The following is a 21,117-nucleotide window of genomic DNA, read 5'->3' on the forward strand; positions in this document are numbered from 1 at the left end:
TCTTTATCCAATCATTGGTTGATGGGCATTTGGGTTGCTTCCACATCTTGGCTATTGTGAATAATGCTGCAATGAACATAGGGTTGCATAAGTCACTTTGAATTGTTGATTTCAATAACAGATGGATACCCAGCAGTAGGATAGCTGGGTCATATATTATTTCTATTTTTAGTGTTTTGAGAAATCTCTGTACTGTTTTCAATAGTGGCTGCACCAGTTTGCATTCCCACCAGCAGTGTATGAGGGTCCCCTTTTCTCCACAACCTCTCCAAAATTTGTTATTTTTTGTCTTGGTGATTATAGCCATTTTAATGGGTGTAAGGTGATATTTTACTGTAGTTTTGATTTGCATTTCCCTCATGATTAGTGATGTTGAACATCTTTTCATGTGCTTATTGGCCATCTGTATGTCTTCTTTGGACATGTCTGTTCGTCTGTTCTGCCCATCTTTTGATTGGGTTGTTTGGTTGTTTTTGTTGTTGTTCAGTTGTGTGAGTTCTTTATATATTGTGGAGACTAATCCCTTCTAGGATATATGATTTGCAAATATTTTCTCCCAATTAGTGGTTTGTCTTTTTGTTTTGATCTTGGTTTCCTTTGCCTTGCAGAAGCTCTTTAGACTGATGAAGTCTCACTTCTTTATTTTTTCTTTTGTTTCCCTTGTCTGAGAAGACATGGTATTTGAAAAGATCCTTTTAAGATCGATGTCAAAGAGTGTACTACCTATATTTTCTTCCAGAAGTTTTATCGTTTCATGTCTTACCTTCAAGTCTTTGATCCGTTTTGAGTTTATTTTTTGTGTATGGTGTAAGATTATGGTCTACTTTCATTCTTTTGCATGTGGCTGTCCAGTTTTCCCACCATTATTTATTGAAGAGATGATCTTTTCTCCATTGTATGTTCTTAGTACTTTTGTCAAAGATTAGCTGTCCTTAGATGTGTGGTTTTATTTCTGGGCTTTCAGTTCTTTTCCATTGATCTGTGTGCCTATTTTTGTACCAATACCATGTTGTTTTGATCACTATGGCTTTGTAGTACATTTTGAAGTCAGGGACTGTGATGCCTCCAGCTTCGTTCTTTTTTCTTAGGATTACTTTGGCTATTTGGGGTCTTTTGTTGCGCCATATGAATTTTAGGATTCTTTGTTCTAGTTCTGTGAAGAATGTCATTGGGATTCTCATTGGGATTGCATTGAAGCTGTAGATTGCTTTGGGTAGTGTGGACATTTTAACTATGTTTATTCTTCCAATCCATGTGCATAGAATATCTTTCCATTTCTTTATGTCATCATCGATTTCTTTCAGTGATGTCTTATAGTTTTCATTGTATAGATCTTTCACCTCCTTGGTTAAATTTATTCCTAGATATTTAATTCTTTTTTTTGTAATTGTAAATGGGATTGTATTCTTGAGTTCTCTTTCTGTTAGTTTGTTATTAGAGTATAGAAATGCAACTGCTTTTTGTAAGTTGATTTTGTATCCTGCAACTTTACTGTAGTTGTTGACTATTTCTAATAGTTTTCCAATGGATTCTTTAGGGTTTTCTATATATAAAATCATGTCGTCTGCAAACAGCGAGAGTTTCACTTCTTCATTTCCTATTTGGATTCCTTTTATTCCTTTTTCCTGCCTAATTGCTCTGGCCAAAACCTCCAGTACTATGTTGAATAAGAGTGGTGAGAGTGGGCATCCTTGTCTTGTTCCTGTTCTCAGAGGGATGGCGTTTAGTCTTTCCCCATTGAGCATGATGTTGGCTGTGGGTTTGTCATATATGGCCTTTATTGTGTTGAGGAAATTTCCTTCTATCCCCATTTTGTTAAGAATTTTTATCATAAATGGGTGTTGGATCTTGTCAGATGCTTTCTCTGTATCTATTGAGATGATCATGTTGTTTTCATTCCTCATTTTGTTAATGTGGTGTATCACGTTGATTGATTTATAGATGTTGAGCCATCCCTGTGTCCCTGGTATAAATCCTCCTAGATCATGGTGTATGATCTTTTTGATGTACTACTGAATTCAGGTTGCCAGTATTTGAGAATTTTTGCATCTATGTTGATTAGTGATATTGGCCTGTAGTTTTCCATTTTTGTGTTGTCCTTGTCAGGCTTTCGTATCAGGGTGATATTAATCAGATATTAAGGTCACTGCTTTTTACTTAAAATTGTCAATGTAAAAATTAAAAGGAAAAATTAGTTTAATTGAAAAGAAATGTACTAATGCACTAATATAAAGCAATTCATAAACCCAGTAGTATGGCATTTGGGGTATGGCTTTAGCTGACATATGACTTTATATAAACATGTGTTCAAAAATAGAATCAGAATAATCCACTTCAAATAATTTGTCTTAGAAAACAACCCAGTGATTTATAGATGAAAGCATTATTTTGTGTCACTTAAAAGTAAGTTCTACCATTTTAGTCTTATGATTCATGTACATTTATCTCAGCAGGGAGAACACTTGGTCTAAAAGAATTTGAAAAAAAAATTAGCAACTAAACCCAAGAATGCTTATTTATGTTATCAAACATAAATGTCATGATACTACGTGGCATTCTTTAGTACTATTTAATAGAGATTGGATTTTCTTATTTTGCTTTTAAGAGCATAATGTGGCTTGACATTTCCCCTACTTTAAATGTACTCTATTACAGTGAATTTCCAAAATTCTAAGGAAATGTCTTCAGGTTCTACAATATAATGCCAGAGGATCTCCTTCCCCTGCCCTTGCACCTCCGTTCAGTGGTGTTCTCCTGAGTATTGTTACAGGCTTTAAAAAATGTGTCATTAAAAAATGATTCGTATTCAACCTTTACTTTCCTAAGTGCACTTTTTGCCCTCAGAATTTTTCGAGCTATTGGACAAAATGTTTCCATTGATGAGTGAAGTATTAAGTATGTATGACCCCTTTGTCTTATCATCCAGCAGTGTTTTCTTTTTAATTTTTTTCTTTTTAATTTTTTTTATTGAGGAAGATTCACCCTCAGCTAACATCTGTGCCAATCTTCCTCCATTTTTTGTATGTGAGTCACTGTCACAGCGTGGCTGGTGAGTGATGTAGGTCCATGCCTGGGATCCAAACCCGAGAACCTGGGCTGCTGAAGCAGAGCACGTGGAACTTTAACCACTAAGCCATCTGGCCAGCCCCAGCAGCATTTTCTTAAAGTGTGGTCCATGGACCGCCTATCCCAGAATCACTTAGGATGCTTGTTAAAAAATACAGATTCCTTGGTCCTCTCCAGATTTATTGAATCGGAGTCTCCATTGATATGGCCCAGGAATGTGCATTTTAAACTAGCAACTTGAATGATTCTGATGAATGCTAAAATTTGAAGTCCACTGAAAGGATGTATTAGAAACTTATTTAAAGGAGATGTGGAAACTTATTTAAAGGAGGGTGAGAGAACATCACTTTGAGATGTCAACCCAGTGAATTAGTAAGGGGCAGCCGTTTCATTTTTAAATGAGGAGGTAGAGCAGGACAATCTTGCAAGCTCCTTCCAGCCCCCAAATCCTGAGACTATTTTGTCCTTGGTATTTGCTTCCTACATTGCAGTTTTGTTGTATTCAGGCTTCTGAGAAGGCTCTTCTTTGGTCTTTTAAACTGGCTGTAAGTGCTGCTATTGACAACTTACAAAAACATGGATTAGTTCTTTTTAATCAAATCCTTTTAGGATTTAAAACTTTTTAAAAGCAATCAAAGATAGAGTTCAGAAACTGTGTTTGTGTTGTTCTTCATTTCTTCAAGGTCTTGGCATTTCAAAGACAATCTGGTCTTGGCTAACTGGGATGGGGAGAGGGAAGAGATACCATAATCCATCAAATGGTACATTTTGGGTTATGGATTTTCAAAACCTTAGAAGTTAACATCAAGTTTTTCATTGCAACTTTCGAGGGGTGAGATTAGTGAAGGAGAGCATTTCTGTCAGCAATATAGACTTAGGGCAACATTAATAGTGGTTCAAGTTAAAGTCAATACTCTTTTCATTAAAGTTTTTTTAGCAATAAAATTCATCACTAAATATTTCTCAAAGATAAAGTTAAGAAAACAGAATGCACCTACAGACACTGTAATAAGAACTTCTTAAACCGAGGTGTGACATTTCATGAAAAACGTTTGACTTTTACTTGAAAGATGGCTTAGAGAATGAAGGTAATAAATGCTTTTCATATTGCTAAGTTAAAATCAGACTGCTTCACAAAAATTATATTCTTTTTTTGTGATATAAAAGTGTAATTTATTGTCTTAATCTGTGAGTGACTTGTCTACCTTAATTAAATCCTAAGAAAATCTACAGAGTGTTTATTAAAGAACAAAGTAAATACAAAACAAATAGTTTTTCCTGGAGATCAACATGCAAAATGAAGATTATAGGAGGAGTAACTTGAGGAGGATGAGAGCCAGCTCTCTGATTAATTTAATCTTTTGGCGTTCTATCTTCTTGTTGACTGAACACGTCCCTTGCTTAATACTAAGAACAAGTATGTTTCTTCTTCTTATGGTTCTACCCAGAGAGGAAAGGGGAGTTCGTGTACCTCCTTTTGACATTCCATTATGATACCTACTATTGAAGACCCTATTTTTTTTTCAATACTCTCAATATATATTCATATAGTCACAAGAAATCATGCACACACTTAATATCAATGCAGGAAACAGACAAGCAACTTCTACTCACTACTTGAGGAGACAGCATAAGGAGGTGATTGTCAGACTAACAATAAATTTCACCCAGGGAGGGTGCTCCCATTATGGCAAGATAACACACAGAGAAAATAATTCTGCTCCCTCACAAAGAAAATATACCAAATCTGATGCAAAATATGTAGAAATTCATATTTCTTCAACCAGCACAGTTTAAAAATGACTATAGGAAATGAAAAGCAGCATTGCAGTTTGAGGATAAATTCCTAAAAAGAATGCTATTTTAAGGCACAGACAAATTTCTCCAAATTTCAGTATTATTACAATTGGGGCAGACAATTACATATGCAAAGGCTGTTTTCACAAGGACAACCGTACTTATGTGTGACTTTCCTAAAGTGAGAAACATTGGATTGAAGCAGGTAGATTCACTGATATTTCTTTAAGGTAAGTTTTTCTTCGTTTTTTTTTTTTTCATTTCTTCTTCCCTCCCTCCTCCCTTCCTTCCTTCCATCCTCCTCCCTCCTCCCTGCCCTCCCTCCGTACTTCTTTCTCTCTTTCTGTCACTCTTCATCTGAAACTATTCAGGAAGAAGATGGCAACACGTAGTTAATTATCTTTCTGACACTGGACATGTTTTATCATATTCAGAGAATCTAAATGGGATATTGAAAGGAGATATTGTTTTAAATTTTTTTTCTTTTTTTGAGTGAGAGAAAGGTTTTCTAGAGTCCTCATGAATAGAAAAGGAAAACTGGGCTTGGAAAAATATATACATTTACAACAAACCTTTCATCTGAAAGGCTTTCGTGTCTACTTTACAGGATGTTATCGTAATCTATTGTCAAAAAATGTTTTGTGCAACTTATGGAAACATTTGGATGGTACACCTTGTATGATCCAACAGAACTTTGATAAACTCTAGGATTAAAAAGAGAAGGGATATAAAGGCAGATTTGGAGAAGAAGAAGGAAATGATGGTCTTTTTGACAAGGAGTCAAATATTCGATTCACTGTATTTTTGAATTCCAGCAAGCTTTGTTCTCCTTGGCCTAGAAAATCTAGCAAGAAATTGATTTTCAGTGAGGGAGCAAGTTGAAGGTTTGATATGCCACTTTTGACTTCTCATGCCCTGTGTGGAAGGAGAGAACATACTAGACAAATATTTGCACATTTCCCTGAAAGGAAATAAAAGATGCATTACAAATGAGTTAGTCAGTTGACCTCATGTTGTTTGATTAGAAGTTATTTCCCTTTGATTATTTCACTACCTATAAATGCTTTTCCTTTGTATTGAACGATGACGACTCTGTCGGGAATAGTCTGTGAGTAGCTTAATGTTTGGTTCTCATGCTCCTTATGGATGTGGCAAGTACCTCTCCTCTTCACGGGCCTGTGTTGTTGGCGTTCGTCAAGGACCAGACAGTTGCATTTAACCCATCCTTTTCTTTGGAGAAACACTTCTCAAACTGTCGCTAATTTTTCAGTGTTTTAAGATCAAAGGGATCAGGTCTAGGGGTTCTTCAAGAGAATTTAACATTATGTGTTTTCATTTCTATGCTTTGAAATACATTAATGTTAGCATAGTCAGAAAGGGTCTGGTATCAGACACTGGCCCACAATTTTAGGTGTTTGTCTTTGTGATCATGATTACTTTTAGGAACCAAATATTATTCTTTTACATTTCACCAGTGAATGGAAGGACAGAGACTGACTAAATGCTTAAGTGGTGGGTTTGGACCCTACATAAATCAATAGTAGCTGTATTCCTGAGAGTTTTGCTGTAGTTAAATTGAGAAAAAGAGAGTTAAGTCATCCCAAGGCACACATTAGTGTGGGCATATCAAGCCAAAAAGAATCTATACTCCAGCAGCCAGCCTTGTGTGGACAATATAAGCACTGATTTAGTTTCACCAAAACATCATCACTTTATGTTAAATTAATATCACGAATTTGAATTTTAGTGGCTTTATAGTTTTAATTTGTGTACATGTTAGGATTCTACAGTTAAATTAATCACTAAGCATATGAAAGTTATTCCTAGCTATATAGGTGCTTATGTGGGCAAATATGTAATGTAATGTAATAAAAATAAAGTTTTAGGTAACATTTAGGTAATGTAATAAAAATAAAAACATTTTAGGGGCCAGCCCAGTGGCGCAGTGGTTAAATTTGCATGTTCTGCTTCTCAGCAGCCTGGGGTTCGCCGGTTCGGATGCCGGGTGAGGACATGGCACCACTTGGCATGCCATGCTGTGGTGGGCGTCCCACATGTGGAGTGGAGGAGGATGGGCACGGATGTTGGCTCAGGGCCGGGCTTCCTCAGCAAAGGAGAGGAGGACTGGCAGTAGTTAGCTCAGGGCTAATCTCCCTCAAAAATAAAATAAAATAAAAATAAAAACATTTTAAAAGGGTTTTGTCCTTGAGTGATGTCAAAGATAATCACAGCCAGACATGACTTAAGGCAGTGAAAACAGTTTATTCAGTAACTACTGACAGTGGGGGAAAGAGCAGAGCTCCATTGTGATATGTGCAGAAGTAACTGGACAATTTAAAGGGAGAATAGGGTGAACAGTATGGGCCTGAGCAGAGTTAGGGAAGTGAAAAATTATAAAGGGCAGGAAGAGGATTGGTCCCTGTGCATCTGGGTTTGCTAGCTGGTGCTTGTAGAAGTTAGGCTCCTGCCCTCCCACAGAGACTGGGAGACGGGGGCTCTCTCCTGAGCTGTGGGCTGGAACAAACAGTGCATTCTTTTGGCAGCCTTGAGTTTTCTCAGGCAGGCACTTTAAGAGGGCCTGGGATCATCCTAGGGATGTGGCCTTGATCTGTTAGAAATAGGTTAGTATTTGTTCAAGTCTTTATAGGCCAAGGGTGAGGCCCAGTCGAGAAGAGGGCTCTGAGAAGCCTGGTTAGAGTTTGGTCAAGGAGAGAATCTTTGTCGGTGATAGTTACCGAGTGACAGTATGCCCTCACTGTCTTATGATAAACAGTGACTGCTGTGTATTAGCTGTTATTGAGAGAGCTTGTTTTGAACATCTTATAACTGAAAAAAAAGATGAAATTTATTCTATTTTGTTTCAGGGCCGAGATCTGGACTGTAAAATTCAGGAATATAAAGAAGCTGGAAAAACCTTTCCAGACAGTCAAATAATAGAATGGTTTGTCCAGCTGTTGCTAGGAGTTGACTATATGCATGAAAGGTATGTTCATTTGTTACTGAGAGCCATGATTTTTTTTAACAGTCATGTGTGAACTTGAAAAATGAATTTCGGGGAGTAGAATTGAAAGGAAGCAGGTCCAAAAGGCAAGTGACTATAGTTAAACATCTATAATGCTTTTCCATGAGGAAACTGTGGAATGATTATATCTAGAAGATTTACTTAAATAGCTTTTTTGTTTTTCTAGAAATCAAGTTCATCTAGCATACTAGACAGAAACTTGTATTAAACACGTTCCCCTATATCTGATCATATTCTGGAAATCACAAGACATTCTCAGATACCTTTAGTGTGCTATGAATTTGTTATGTCTTATAACAGGCTTGAGCTATAAATACCCTGGCATGCTACAAATGAATTGCGTGATCACCTTGGAATGTGTCAAGGCACATATGGATGTGTTCACATCCCAAGAGGAGTTGAGTAATTGAGGCAGGAAATATTCTTTGGCCTCAGAGAGATAAGTACGCAGACCAAAGGCCAGTTTTGACATGAAATATCTGATAAAGAAAGTCAAAGTATGTTTTATGAGTTTAATTGTCTATAGTTTTCATTTACAATCTCTGCCTCAAAAATATATTTTAAAACTTTTTTATTATTTTCCCTATATCTCAAAAGTAAGAAATTTTAGCTAGCGAATGTTTTACCTATAAAATAGTATGAATATGTTTGAAATGATGCACATACATAGACAAATAAAAGTAGATAATATGAGATGTACACATTAGCTTTCAACTTAGAGTGGACAGAACATGTGGTAACATTCTTCTTGAGCATAAGTGGAAATTTGTAGGGTACACAAAGGTCTGGCTATCCATGGATGTCAGATAACTTAAATGTGTCACCTGTGGTTTCTGATCATGTGAAAAGTAATTGGATTATTCTGTGCTTTGCTGTGTATCTTCTGAAACATATGCTTGGTGATATAGATAGCCACTGACTTATTGACAACTCATTACAATCTTTTGAATGATGTCAAACTATCCCGAGAGATGATGATAAAGAATATCAAATGATCTTTTAATAAACCACCTAAAGTTGCTGAAATTTAGGACATCTGTGCATTTATGGTTTTATTGGTATTTATTTTCTTTACTATTCCATAGAATATTTATTAGCTTTACATAAGGAAAATAACACATGTGAAGATACCAGATTTGGTGTTCTATGTGGAAAATAGAAAACTGAAATCTGGTTGATTTAGGAACCCCAATTTTTTTTTTTTTTTGAGGAAGATTAGCCCTGAGCTCACATCTGCTGCCAATCCTCCTCTTTTTGCTGAGGAAGACTGGCCCTGAGCTAACATCCGTGCCCATCTTCCTCTACTTTATATGTGGGACGCCTACCACAGCATGGCTTGCCAAGCGGTGCCATGTCTGCACCCAGGATCCGAACCAGCGAACCCTGGGCCGCCAAAGTGGAATGTGCTCACTTAACCGCTGCACCCCCGGGCCGGCCCCAGAACCCAAATATTTTTTATATATTTGGATCTGCTTAATAATAGTTAAAATAAGTGAGTTTAAAATAATCCCTCAAAGAGAGGATTTAAATTTTTTTCAAATTCTCCAACATTCCAAAAAGTGATTAAATGGAGCTAAATGTTTGGATATTTGTGGATCTGTGGATCTGAAATAATATCCTTTGTGATTCAGGTAGTAAATGATAGTGCTTCTTATTCATTATGTTAGTATAACCAACTGTAAAGTTTTTCTCTATAGACAGAGAAATTTCAATTTTATATTTAAGTTCATTTATTCATTTATTAAATAGTGATAACTGGAAAGTAAGGCCTAAACACATAGAGCTGTTAGTAAACCAGAGGATAGAAAACGTGTACCCAAGTAACTATAAACAGGGTAGCATGGTGGATGTGCAGGACTCAGAGTCTCTGCTGTGTACTGGATTATGGCCCTGGACAAGCTGCTTAACCTCTCTGAGCCTTTGTTTCCTCATCTGTAAAACAACGATAACAATGGGACTCTCCCTGCTTACTTAGCCAGCCTGGTGGTCTAATGGTTAAGATTCAGACCTCTCACTGCCATGGCCTGGGTTTGTTTCTCAGTGAGGGAACCACACCACCCATCTGTTGGTTGTCATACTGTGGTGGCTGCATGTTGCTGTGATGCTGAAAGCTGTTCCACTTTTATTTCACTGGTATTTCAGCAGGGTCATTCATTGTGGGCAGGTTTCAGCAGAGCTTCCAGACTAAGACAGACTATAGGGCCAGCCCCATGATGTAGTGGTTAAGTTTGATGTGCTCAGCTTCAGCAGCCCAGGGTTGTGGGTTCAGATTCCAGGCACAAACCTACACCACTCCTCAACCATGCTGTGGTGGTGACACACATATAAAGTGGAGGAAGATTGGTACAGATGTTAGCTCAGGGTAAATCTTCCTCAGGAAAAAGAAAAACAAAACAGACTAGGAAGAAGGACCTGGTCACCCACTTCCAAAAAAATTGGTCATGAAAATTCTATGACTGGCAGCAGAATATTGTCTGATATAGTGCTGGAGGTGAGAGGATGGCACAAAAAGCCCGAGCAGAGTTGTGCTCTTCTGTACGCAGTGTCACTAGGAGTTGGAACCAACCTGATGGCACTAACAACAACAACCTTGCTTACTTATAGGGCTGTAGGGAATATGCATTGAGATATTATACTTTAAAAATTTTTTCAAATTGTTAAGCCCTATGTAAATGTTGACGTTTGTGGTTGTAATTCAATGTAGAAATGACAGCATAGCCACTAGAAGGGCTAAAAAGATCTCTGACAATAACAAATGTTGCCAAGAATGGAGCTACTGGAACTCTCTTACATTGCTTTTAGGGTATAAATTGGTATAACCACTCCAAAGCTATACATTCAATACCCTGAGGCCCAGTACTCTGTTCCTGAGATGAAAAATGAGTACCTATGTCCAACAAAAGACATGTACAAAAATGTCCATGGAGCCTTATTTGTAATAGGCAAAACACTGAGAAATGTCCATTTACAGTAGAATGGATAAATAAATTTTGGTATAGCCACACCGTAGAATACTGCTCTACAATAAAAGAATCACACACAATTGATACACATGACCTGGATGAATCTCAGAGACATGATGTTGGTGGAAAGAAGCCAGATGCAAAAAGAGTACATACTATATGACTCCATTTATGTGAAATTCGAAAATGGGCAAAACTAATCTATGGTAAGTCAGAATAGAGATTACCCTTGGATGGGGATTTTGACTGCAAGGGGCACACAGAAACCTTCTGGTATGCTGGATATGTTCTATATCTGATCTGGGTAGAGGATTACAAGGGTGATATATATGTATAAAAATTAATCAAGCTTAGGATTTATGCACTTTAAGGTAAAATATACTCTAATGTAAGACAAGTGATGAGTGCCAAGAAGAGAAAAATTTAAGTGCCATAGGAGATCTGAAAAGGGGTATGTTTCTATTTGGGAGAATCAATGAAGGCTTCTTGGAAGAGTGGTATTTGACGCAAGGTAGGTTTTGAAAATGGTCAAAGGTGGCTCAGAGCTTTCTAGGTTTAGGCGACAGAGTGAGCAAAGGCACAGAGCTGGGAAAACATGGCACTTTCAGAGTTAGTGATGAGTGGTTGAGTTGGGATGGCTCTTGGGATACATGAGTGAGGTTGTGAGGAAAGGTAGTTGAGATCAAGTTGTAGAGGGCTTTATTTTGTAAACGTTGATGCCATAGAAGTCTTTTGAGTGGGGCTACAATATGACCAGAGCTTCGGGAAGATTAGATGACAAATTATGGAGGGGAGAGAGGGGAACTTGAGTTATCCATCTGGAACCTTTTATAATGTCCATGCGTGAGGCTGTTAGATCGGAACCAATGTGGCAGCTGTGGGCAGGATGCAGAAGGATGAGAGTGAACTTGATAAGTAGAAATGACTGGGCTTGAAATTAAGTGGGTATGTGAGCTGTGATAGGAGAAGGTCAAGGATGAACCCAAGGTGAGTGAGAAGTTGGGAAGACACGTTTGAAACAATGATACTGAGTTTAATTGTGAATATGCTGGATGGAATATGGAGAGACAAAGAGAAAGAGAGTTAGAGAGAGACAAGGAAGTTAGAAGTGAGGCCCTAGATCTTGAGAAAACACCAAGACTCATCTGGGTTCCTCCAATATCAGATGCTTGAACCCAAAACTGGGGTACAAGAAGTTTATCTAGGAGGTGATCTCAGGAAGCAGAAGCCAGTGAGTGGGGAGAGAGAGTGAAATGGGGAAGTGAGAGAAGCCATACAGGGCACGTTATCGAGCTGGTTGCTGCTGTGGTAGAGGGATACAGAAGCAGCAGTCATCTACACCTATATATTTTAAATTTGGGGCTCCTCTTTTTGCATTTTTTCAGAGCTCTTTTGAAAATTCTCGCCTATATATAACTATTGTTTTCTAGCACTATTATGAATTTCCTCTTGAAAAATTCCTCATATTTCTGGGAATTTGGGGTGGAATGGGGAAACAGGTATCTCCATCTTGATCCAATCTCCAGAATAGTTTGTTTTTCCTTTTTTGGTGAGGAAGATTGGCCCTGAGCTAGCATCCATGCCAATCTTCCTCTGCTTTGTATGTGGGATGCTGCCACAGCATGGGTCGGTGCCTGTGATCCAAACCTGCAAACCCTGGGCCACCGAAGCAGAGTGCACAAACTCAACCACCATGTCACCAGGCCGGCCCCCAGAATAGTTTTTAAATGAAGAAATGCTACATTATTTCTGATCATAAATACATAATCTACTTTTCACTTCTGTTAGTTTTATAAATATTTAATTTGCATAGGTCTAAAATGTGTTTCCTGTGGAAAATAAACTATCTTAACTGTCTCTTCTTAAAACAATTTAAATCCAAAAGAATTATTCTATTAACACGGCATAGACACATATATAATGATGTAAAATAAGTGCCATAGGAGATCTGAAAATATCTGAGAATATTCGTAGTTCACTAAATCTACCTTGAGAATATGGCACTAAAACTCCTTCCTGCTGAAGAAAGTCATGCTGTGTTAACAAAAACCCTCCATCTCAGTGGCTTACAACAATCTTGTGTTGCATGCTGGCAGCTGCGGATTGGCTGCGAGTCTGCTCTACGTCCTTCCATTCCAGAACCCGAACTGAAGGAGCAGCTCCTATCTGGGACGTGCTTTTCTCATGGCAGAGGGAAAAGCAAGAGAGTTAGTGGAAACACTCCATGACTCAACAATTCTGCTCAGACCTGACAATAACCCCGTCCACTCAGATGCCATTGACCAGAGCAAGTCACATGGCCAAGCCCAGTGTCTGAGGGGTAAGGATGCCCATTCCTCCCAAAGGGGACACTCACTGCCAGGCACAAGATGTGTGAATATTTGAGAACAAGAATACAGACTACCATAATGTTTCACTAAGCTTTCAACTTAAATCTTTCCAACTATAGTCAGTAAAAATAGGTCTACCTACAAAGCATTATTGCAGCCTTTTCCTCATATGTTCTATAGTATACATTAAAACATATTTTGAAAATTACATAGATTGCTTACAAATGAGTTAGGGAGAAGATTGCCTTGGAAACAATACACGGGAAGAAGTTAGGTTTGGTTCTTCTGTTGCAAATGCCTTGCCAATTGTTCTAGTGTGGGTGATGGTTAATTTTATGCGTCAACTTGAGCAAGCCATGGGGTACCCAGATTAAACATTGCTCCTGGGTGTATCTGTGAAAGTGTTTCAGGATAAGATGTGTATTTGGATCAGTGAACTCAGTAAAGCAGATTGCCCTCTCCAACGTGGTTGGATACCATCCAATCCCTTGAGGGCCTGAACAGAACAGAAGGTAGAGGAAGGAGGAATTTGCCCCTTTTTCCTTCCTCACTGATGGAGCTGGGCCATCTGGTCTCATCTCATCTGCTCCTGCCCTTGGACTAAGAGACTTAGATCAGTGACTCGCCTGGTTCTCAGGCCTTTAACCTCAGACCGAATGACACCACCAGCTTTCCTGGGTCTCCAGCTTGTCAATCGTGGAATTTCTCAGCCTCCATAGTTGTGTGAGCCAATTCCTCATGATAAATCTCCATGTCTATCTAGATCTTCATCTGGATCTGGATCTCAATCTCCATCTCTCCTGTTGGTTCTGTTTTTCTGGAGAACCTAAGGACAGGACAGCAACAGAGGAGATTAAGAAGACCCTGAAAAACCTAAGAAGAATGAGGTTACAGAAGAAATGAAGATTTTTTTTCACTTCTTTGGAGCTTTCCTGTACATATTTTAATCTGGTTTATTTATACATTTGTAATATTCTAAATCTCTAGCATATGGCATAAACACGTAGAAATAATGATGTTAAAAGCTGAGAATATTCACAGTTCACTAAAAGCTATCTTGAGAATGTAGCACTAAAGCTCATTCCTCCCTGTGGGCCTGAACTTCTGGCGCACAGACAGATCTAAATATTTCAAAGGTGTTTGTCTTCCAAGGCAGTGTTTCTGGGACTTTGGAACCTTAGACAGAGCTAGAACTTTCCCGTCTCTGGAAGTGCAGTCCTGTAGGCTTCTTCTCTTTGGTCCGATTAATTGGCTTTTCTTTGAAACATCATCTGCTCTGGATGCCACAGCATCCATGGGAAGCACCCATGTTTCCTTGGGGGCAGAAACAATGTCTTCTTCTTCTTTTGTTGTTCCCAGTGCTAAGACAGAAACCGAAAAGCAAAACAAAAAACCCCCAAACTCCTTTCTGTTGAAGAGGGCGTTCACACAGCCTAGATTTTTTAAGGTGAAGGACAGAGCAGCCTCTCTGCAGAGACTCCGTTTGCTGGGGTTCTTGAGGCCTGGCTGATGTTCGTGCTTTCACAGTGGAGGAGAGACCAGGGCTGGGCCACTTTCCCTACATAGGACGACTGCCTCGGCACCTAGCAGCCCACATGTTTCCCCAACCAGCTTGCTGAGGTATTGTGTTAGAATAGCTAAATATTCCCTGAAAGGTGACATGAGGAGTTCATTTTTAGTGCAGTGAGGCTCCCAGGGAAGGAACCTCCTTGAGAATCTAGGTCAGTGAACATGCCGAGGGATGGAGGTGTGCTAGCCCAGGTTTGAAGATGGAAAAGCAGACAGAAGTTGTGGTGTCACCGGAGATTCTTGCTTTCTCCCAGCTCCCACCGCTTGAGGATGTCCTGAAGTCACTTTTTTCAAGGAGACCCCACCCCAGTACCAGGTACAGGCAACTCCTGCTGTGTTGGCTATAGGAATGTTGGAGGAAGACCTGACTCTGTCCCTGACTCACAACACAGAAGGCTCGTCATGGTTGTGAGGGTCCACAGTACCCATGAGGAAGCCAGGCAGGCACCTCAGAATCTAGGACGGAGGCCACACGACAGAGACCAGCAATGGGTGCTGCTTGGGCCGTGCATCACCAAGGAGTCATTGCTTGTGCAAGCATCTTCAGCAAGAAGAGTTTGCAGTTCACCCTGAGACCCTGCCAGATGAAGGACAGACCTGTGGGGAAGGAAACTGAGGTTTCAGGAACTATTAAGATAAGGGCTTAAAGGGACATGAAGGTTAAATTGTCTAGACCTCCTCCACAGTCCTGCCTTGGGCTGGGGGCCCGAGAAACACACACTCTGTCTACTTCCACAGGCTGTTCTTCCCTCTGCTGCGGTCCTGGAGGCTGGAAGATGTAGAAAACGACCTGATGGAGGAGACAGAGGCAGGAGCTCTACTGTGTATTTGGCCACAGTTGTCATCTCTTCTTAGCCAGGTCTCTTAACTCTCTTAGGCATCCTGAAACTTGGAAACGAGAGCAATCTACCACTCCCAGAGATATGGTGTGGGACGTATAAGATAATAGATGGAGAGCTACTTTGAGCTTTTTAGAAAAAATATTTTATATTTTATATAAATTATCTCTATTACTAGGCACTTTGTTATTTCTTGGATTTGATTTTTATATGCTTTAAAGGAAAAGATACTAACCAAATATATGACAAGACTTTCTTGCTGGAATTAGTTTTTCTTACTATAATCATAAAGTCAATAAATTATACTTTTAAAAAATTTACCAAATAGTGTTATATATGCTCTGTTGCATAGAATTTATTATTCCATTACCATGGTGCCAGCTAATTACTTCTCAGAACTGCTTTCTAATGTATACTTGCCTTTTTCTTAGGACTGAGGAGGGCTCAGCCTCCCCAGGGCTGTGGGGCTCTGATGGCAAAGGAGAAGAGCAGGAGAATGGTCACTGGGCAGGCGCTCAACGGTTCCTGCCTCACCAAGGGAACCCCAAGAGTGGGCATAGAGCAGGCCGAATTTTATTTAACCCTCTTTTGTTAAATATAATTGTTTTCCTTTTAACCATTAAGTAGTCAACAACGTGCTCGTGCACTGCCCAGCTCTAGATTTTGTAGGCATGTAAGAAGGCAGGAGAGAATATTGATTAAATGCAAAGTTTCTCTTGTTTTTTCGGGTTAATGAATGAGCCATAGCTAGATGGCCTTCATTTTTGTGCCCTCTTTGTTTAAAATCAACATAGTAAAACAGACCTGGATGGGAATAGTGGTTTGTGGGGTCAAACAGAACTGTTTATACTCATAGGCTGTGTGACCTTGGGTAAGTTATTTAGACTTTCTAAGCCTTGATTTCCTCCTCTTCAGATTGGGCATAAAAATAGTAGCATAAAGCGTTAGATTATGACACCTGGGGTTATTTGCCCCAAAATGAAGTGGCCCAGACTCTTGGTGCCCAGTTTCATGCTTCCCTTTCGTCTCCACTCTTGAAAGCAAGCTTATTCCTCTCTAATTCTCCGAAGCCTTAAACACGACAAAGAGTGTTTGAGTTCGAGGAAACTCCTGCCATCATCCCCAATTCTTCGCCTTATATACAATTCTGATTCCATTCCCTGTTTGAGTGTGTCCATTTGTCTCCTATGAAGTAAAGTAGATGGGCTTAGTAAGTGGCTTTTCTTTGGCCCTGCTCCTCAGTCATGGCTTGTAGCTTTGCTCTGGATGGCTGAGGTCTGACCACTGTACCAAGGTAACATTACTACACCTGTGTTATCATTAATCGTAAAGGTAAAAAAAGAAGTATTTTTATAACTAGTCCTTCTGGTGTAACTAATAATAGTACAATTTTGTGGGCAGGTATATAAGAGTAATCATTTGTTGGGAAAGAAGTTTCCTTATGACCTGGTGAATGTCTGTATTGGTAACCAATTATAAATGATTCTTAATAAGGTGGTGATGGCTGGGTTCCCTTTTGCTGTCTCCTATAGTTATTTGTGTACTTTTCTTTTATCTCTCCAACCTGATTGTAAGCATTATGGGACATATGGCCTTGTTTTATAAATCTTTCTATTTCTCAAATTATGTGTACAGCACATAGCATGTAGTTGGCACTCATTAATTATTTTTGTGAATGAATGAGCTCCATAAGGTGGTATTCATCTTTGTGCCAAGGATAGTGTTTCTAAAATTACCATATATTTATTGAGCCTATACGATGAGTAAAGATCTGAGTGGAAGAGGAAAAGATGACACAGACCCAGCCTGTGTTTTGCCGAGGCTGCCAGAGGCATTGGGAGGGCCAGATCTTGCTGTCTCTGGTAGGCTATGTATAGGGTTTTTCTTTTTTTTTCAAAGATTGGCACCTGAGCTAACATCTGTTGCCACTCTTTTTTTTTTTTCATTCTTCTCCCCAAAGCCCCCCCAGTACATAGTTGTATATATTCTGCTCATGAGTGCCTCTGGTTGTGCTATGTGGGACGCCACCTCAGCATGGCTGGACGAGCAGTGCCTTGTCAGTGCCCAGGATCTGAACTGGCGAAACCCTGGGCCACCAAAGCAGAGCGAGTGAACTTAACCACTGGGCCACAGGACCGGCCCCCATGTATATGATTTTAGACTCTATTCTGGAAGCAGTGCAGAGTGGTGGAAGGTTTTTAAGTTGAGTTTTCAGGAGCAAATTTTCATTTTATAAAGCCACATTCTTGTTCCCAACCTAAGTCTCAGGGATACTACTTCCAGACTGGGGTCTCCTGTTTAGGCCTGGCGATTAGATACATCATAGTAATTGATGCCTGTTATAATCATGAGTTAAAAATAGCCTTTGTTTGTGAAGTCAGAGAATTATATAGTTCGTTTTAGAGAGATGTCAATCAAAAATAGTTTGAAAAGTTTAGGCACATGTAAACTCAAGCATTCAATCAAGTTCAACGTACCAATTTTATTAAATGTTTGCAGTGTTACAGGGAATAATACAGGCAAGTCAGACATGGACCTCGTAGAGCTTACAATTTAGCAAGAGTGGTTGGTCAACTGTAGCATATAGTGTCAAAAGGAGAAGAGAAGTGGGAGAGCATGTCTAATTTGGTGGTGGTAGTAGGAATGGTGGTTAGGAATTAGGAGAAAATGATGGAAGGGGGATCCTTTCTAAGCTTGGGCCTCTGGGAAACAAAGCCTGGGGCAAGGATTGAGATGCTGATACCTTTTTTGAAAGATATAGACCCAGGATGGTAAGAGTGAGGATAAATTGAAGTGAGGCAAGCATGTGAAGCAAATTGAAGTGGTGTGTCATTGTACTGGCCATCACTTCACACAGAGCTGGGAAAGACAGCAGCAGGTTGCTCAGCAGGCATATTTGCATGGCTTGTAGGCGTGTGGACAGCATGCTTTGGGGAGAGAAAGAAGGGAAAATTCATCTGCCTATCTTCTTTCTCCTCTTGTCTCTCACTGGTTCACTCCAAGGGAGTTAATTCCCTTGCATGTTCAAGTTGCATCATCTGGTTCCTTCCATTGCCTCTTGGAATGCTGGATCCCATGTCCTGTGGTGTGCTGTTTCATCCTAGTCCAGATGTGGCAAGAGCCAGAGGGCCTGGCATTCCCGACAAGTGACCGATGGGCCTCCAGGATCAGAGATAGGCAGCATCTTTGGAAGGAAAGAGTCAGGGGACTCCAAGGAGGTACATGAGGTTTGTATCCAATAGAATCCTGAAGAACAGATAGGAATCTGAGAGGCAGACATGATAGAGGAGGACATTTTAATACGAGCAGTGACAGAAGAAGAAACGCATGTGCTGTGTTTGAGATAAAGCAAGCGCCAGATTGGTTACAACAGAGATCTGACAATTTATTGGCCCAGATTTTCTTGGCTTGAGTTTTTTTCCCTTTAAAAGGTACTCCAAATATATAACTATATGTTTATTTATTTTTCGTATAAGTAAATTAACCAATTGGAAAAAATCCTTTGTCGGGCCATTTCTTACAGATGTATGAATAGGTGGAGGAGGAAGCTGGAAATAGAAGACTCTAAATGCTGAACTGTCCTTAATTCAGCCAGCAGTAGGGGTCAAGGGGGATCTTGAGCAGGGAGTGGGGTGTGGAAGAGTGAGGGGGAAGGACAGTGTGGTTTAAACCCCTCCCGATAGTTCAATCCTGGGTTTTGAGGTACTCTGGGTAACTCAACTGCTCTGTTGTTCCCTGTTCATCATCCTTTGCTTGCTATCCTCACACAGACTTTCCTTGTTGGTATATTGGTGGTAACAATAACATTAGCAATATGAGCAGTAACAATAACAATCACAACCGTGGCTCATCCCCTTGCTTCATTCACATCTCTGCTCTAATGTCACTTTCTCCAAGGCATTCACTGACCACCTGAGCTAAACTAGCATCTCCCTACCCTGGTTAGTCCCTAGCCCCTTACTCTGCTTTATTGTTTTAATAGTATTAATTGTTAGCTGACATCCTATTATATGTCTGCTCAGTTAGTTGTTTTCTGCCTATTTACTTTACCAGAATGGAGCATCACAAACAAAGAGAATTTGTCTGTCTTGATCTGTCGTCGCCAGTGCCCGGCACTGTTCTAAGTACCTTACAGGGTTCTAATTTAACTTCACTGAGGCCAGAGAATGTGTGGACTGTGTGGTGCTGACTCTTTGTAATCTGCTGAGACCTGCTGTATGGATTAGTTCACTGTCAATTTTTGAAAGTACTCCATGTGTGCCTAAAATAACAGGCATTTTTAAATTTTTTGGTGCAATATTCAATTTCTGAGCATTAGCTCAAGGTAATTGTGTTTTTCAATTTATAATTTTTTTAATTTATAATTTTTTAATTTATAAGTTTTTAATTTATAATTGTGTTGCTAAAATCTATATCCTTATTAATTTTTTTGTCTACTGAATCTATTAATTATTGAGGGAGATATGTTAAATTTCCCATTATGATTGTGGATTTGTTAATTTCTCCTTAAATTCTTTTAGTATTAATTTTCACTATATATTTAAGCCTGTGTTGTAAGTTGCACACAAGTACAGAATTTTTAAATCTTCCCAATAAATTATTGATTTGTTCATTTTGTGGTGATATTCTTTGTCCTTAAATTTACTTAATATTGCTTTTTGCCAGCTTTCCTTTGCCTGCAGTATCTTTTTTATCCTCTTACTTTCAAATCTTTCTCTGTCCTTATGTTTTAAGTGTGTTCTTTATAACAAGTTTTTTTAAAGATAGTTAAGGGCCGGCTCAGTGGCGCAGCGGTTAAGTGTGCACATTCCACTTCGGCGGCCCGGGGTTCACCGGTTCGGATCCCAGGTGCGGACATGGCACTGCTTGGCAAGCCATGCAGTGGCAGGCATCCCACGTATAAAGTAGAGGAAGATGGGCATGGATGTTAGCTCAGGGCCAGTCTTCCTCAGCAAAAAGAGGAGGATTGGCAGCAGTTAGCTCAGGGCTAATCTTCCTCAAAAAAAAAAAAAAAAAAGTTAACTGATGATTTTAGTCTGTCATGATTAACAATATATGGAATGTATTTCTATCATTTTATTTTGTTACACTTGTTTTTCTCCTTTCCCTGACTTCTTTGGATTGGTCAGGTTTTTGTTATTCCCTTTCTTTTCTACTTAGTTTAACAGTTATGCATTTTGTTCCTATTGTTTTAGTGTTTACCCTTCAATTATTAAATGCATACTTGAATAAATGAAGTTTGAAGTTAATGTATGTATGCTTTTCTTAAACATTATAAAGATTTTAACTCCAATTACTTTCCTCCTTCCTTTTATATTATTGTTATTCAGGATTTCGGTTCTATTTTCTCTGAATACAATTTAGCAATTAACGTTACCGTTATAATTGGTCTTAAACTGACCCTTGCTTAGATTTGCTTAGATTTATCAATCTCTTGGTTCACCACTCCTTTTTGTGTCCCAGGCCTTCCTTCTGTGGCATTTTCATTTTCCCAGAAATAAATCTTTAAGTTATGTGAATGGTAAACACTA

The 21,117-nt window shown here is 39.2% G+C and overlaps 1 protein-coding gene across 10 annotated transcripts in view; it reads left to right on the top strand.

Annotated features, from left to right (window-relative positions):
- NEK11 (NIMA related kinase 11) overlaps positions 1-21,117 on the top strand; it is a 248,982-nt gene that overhangs the window by 56,370 nt on the left and 171,495 nt on the right. For 9 of the 10 annotated variants that reach the window (XM_070576034.1, XM_070576038.1, XM_070576037.1 and 6 more), the window contains one exon: positions 7,728-7,846. The exons of the other annotated variant lie outside the window; for it this stretch is intronic. In XM_070576034.1, the coding sequence (XP_070432135.1) occupies positions 7,728-7,846 (119 nt within the window). The remainder of the gene's footprint in view (positions 1-7,727; positions 7,847-21,117) is intronic. 10 annotated transcript variants of the gene reach the window in all.

This window comes from Equus przewalskii, chromosome 15, assembly GCF_037783145.1.
Source record: "Equus przewalskii isolate Varuska chromosome 15, EquPr2, whole genome shotgun sequence".
Taxonomy (NCBI): Eukaryota; Metazoa; Chordata; class Mammalia; order Perissodactyla; family Equidae; genus Equus; species Equus przewalskii.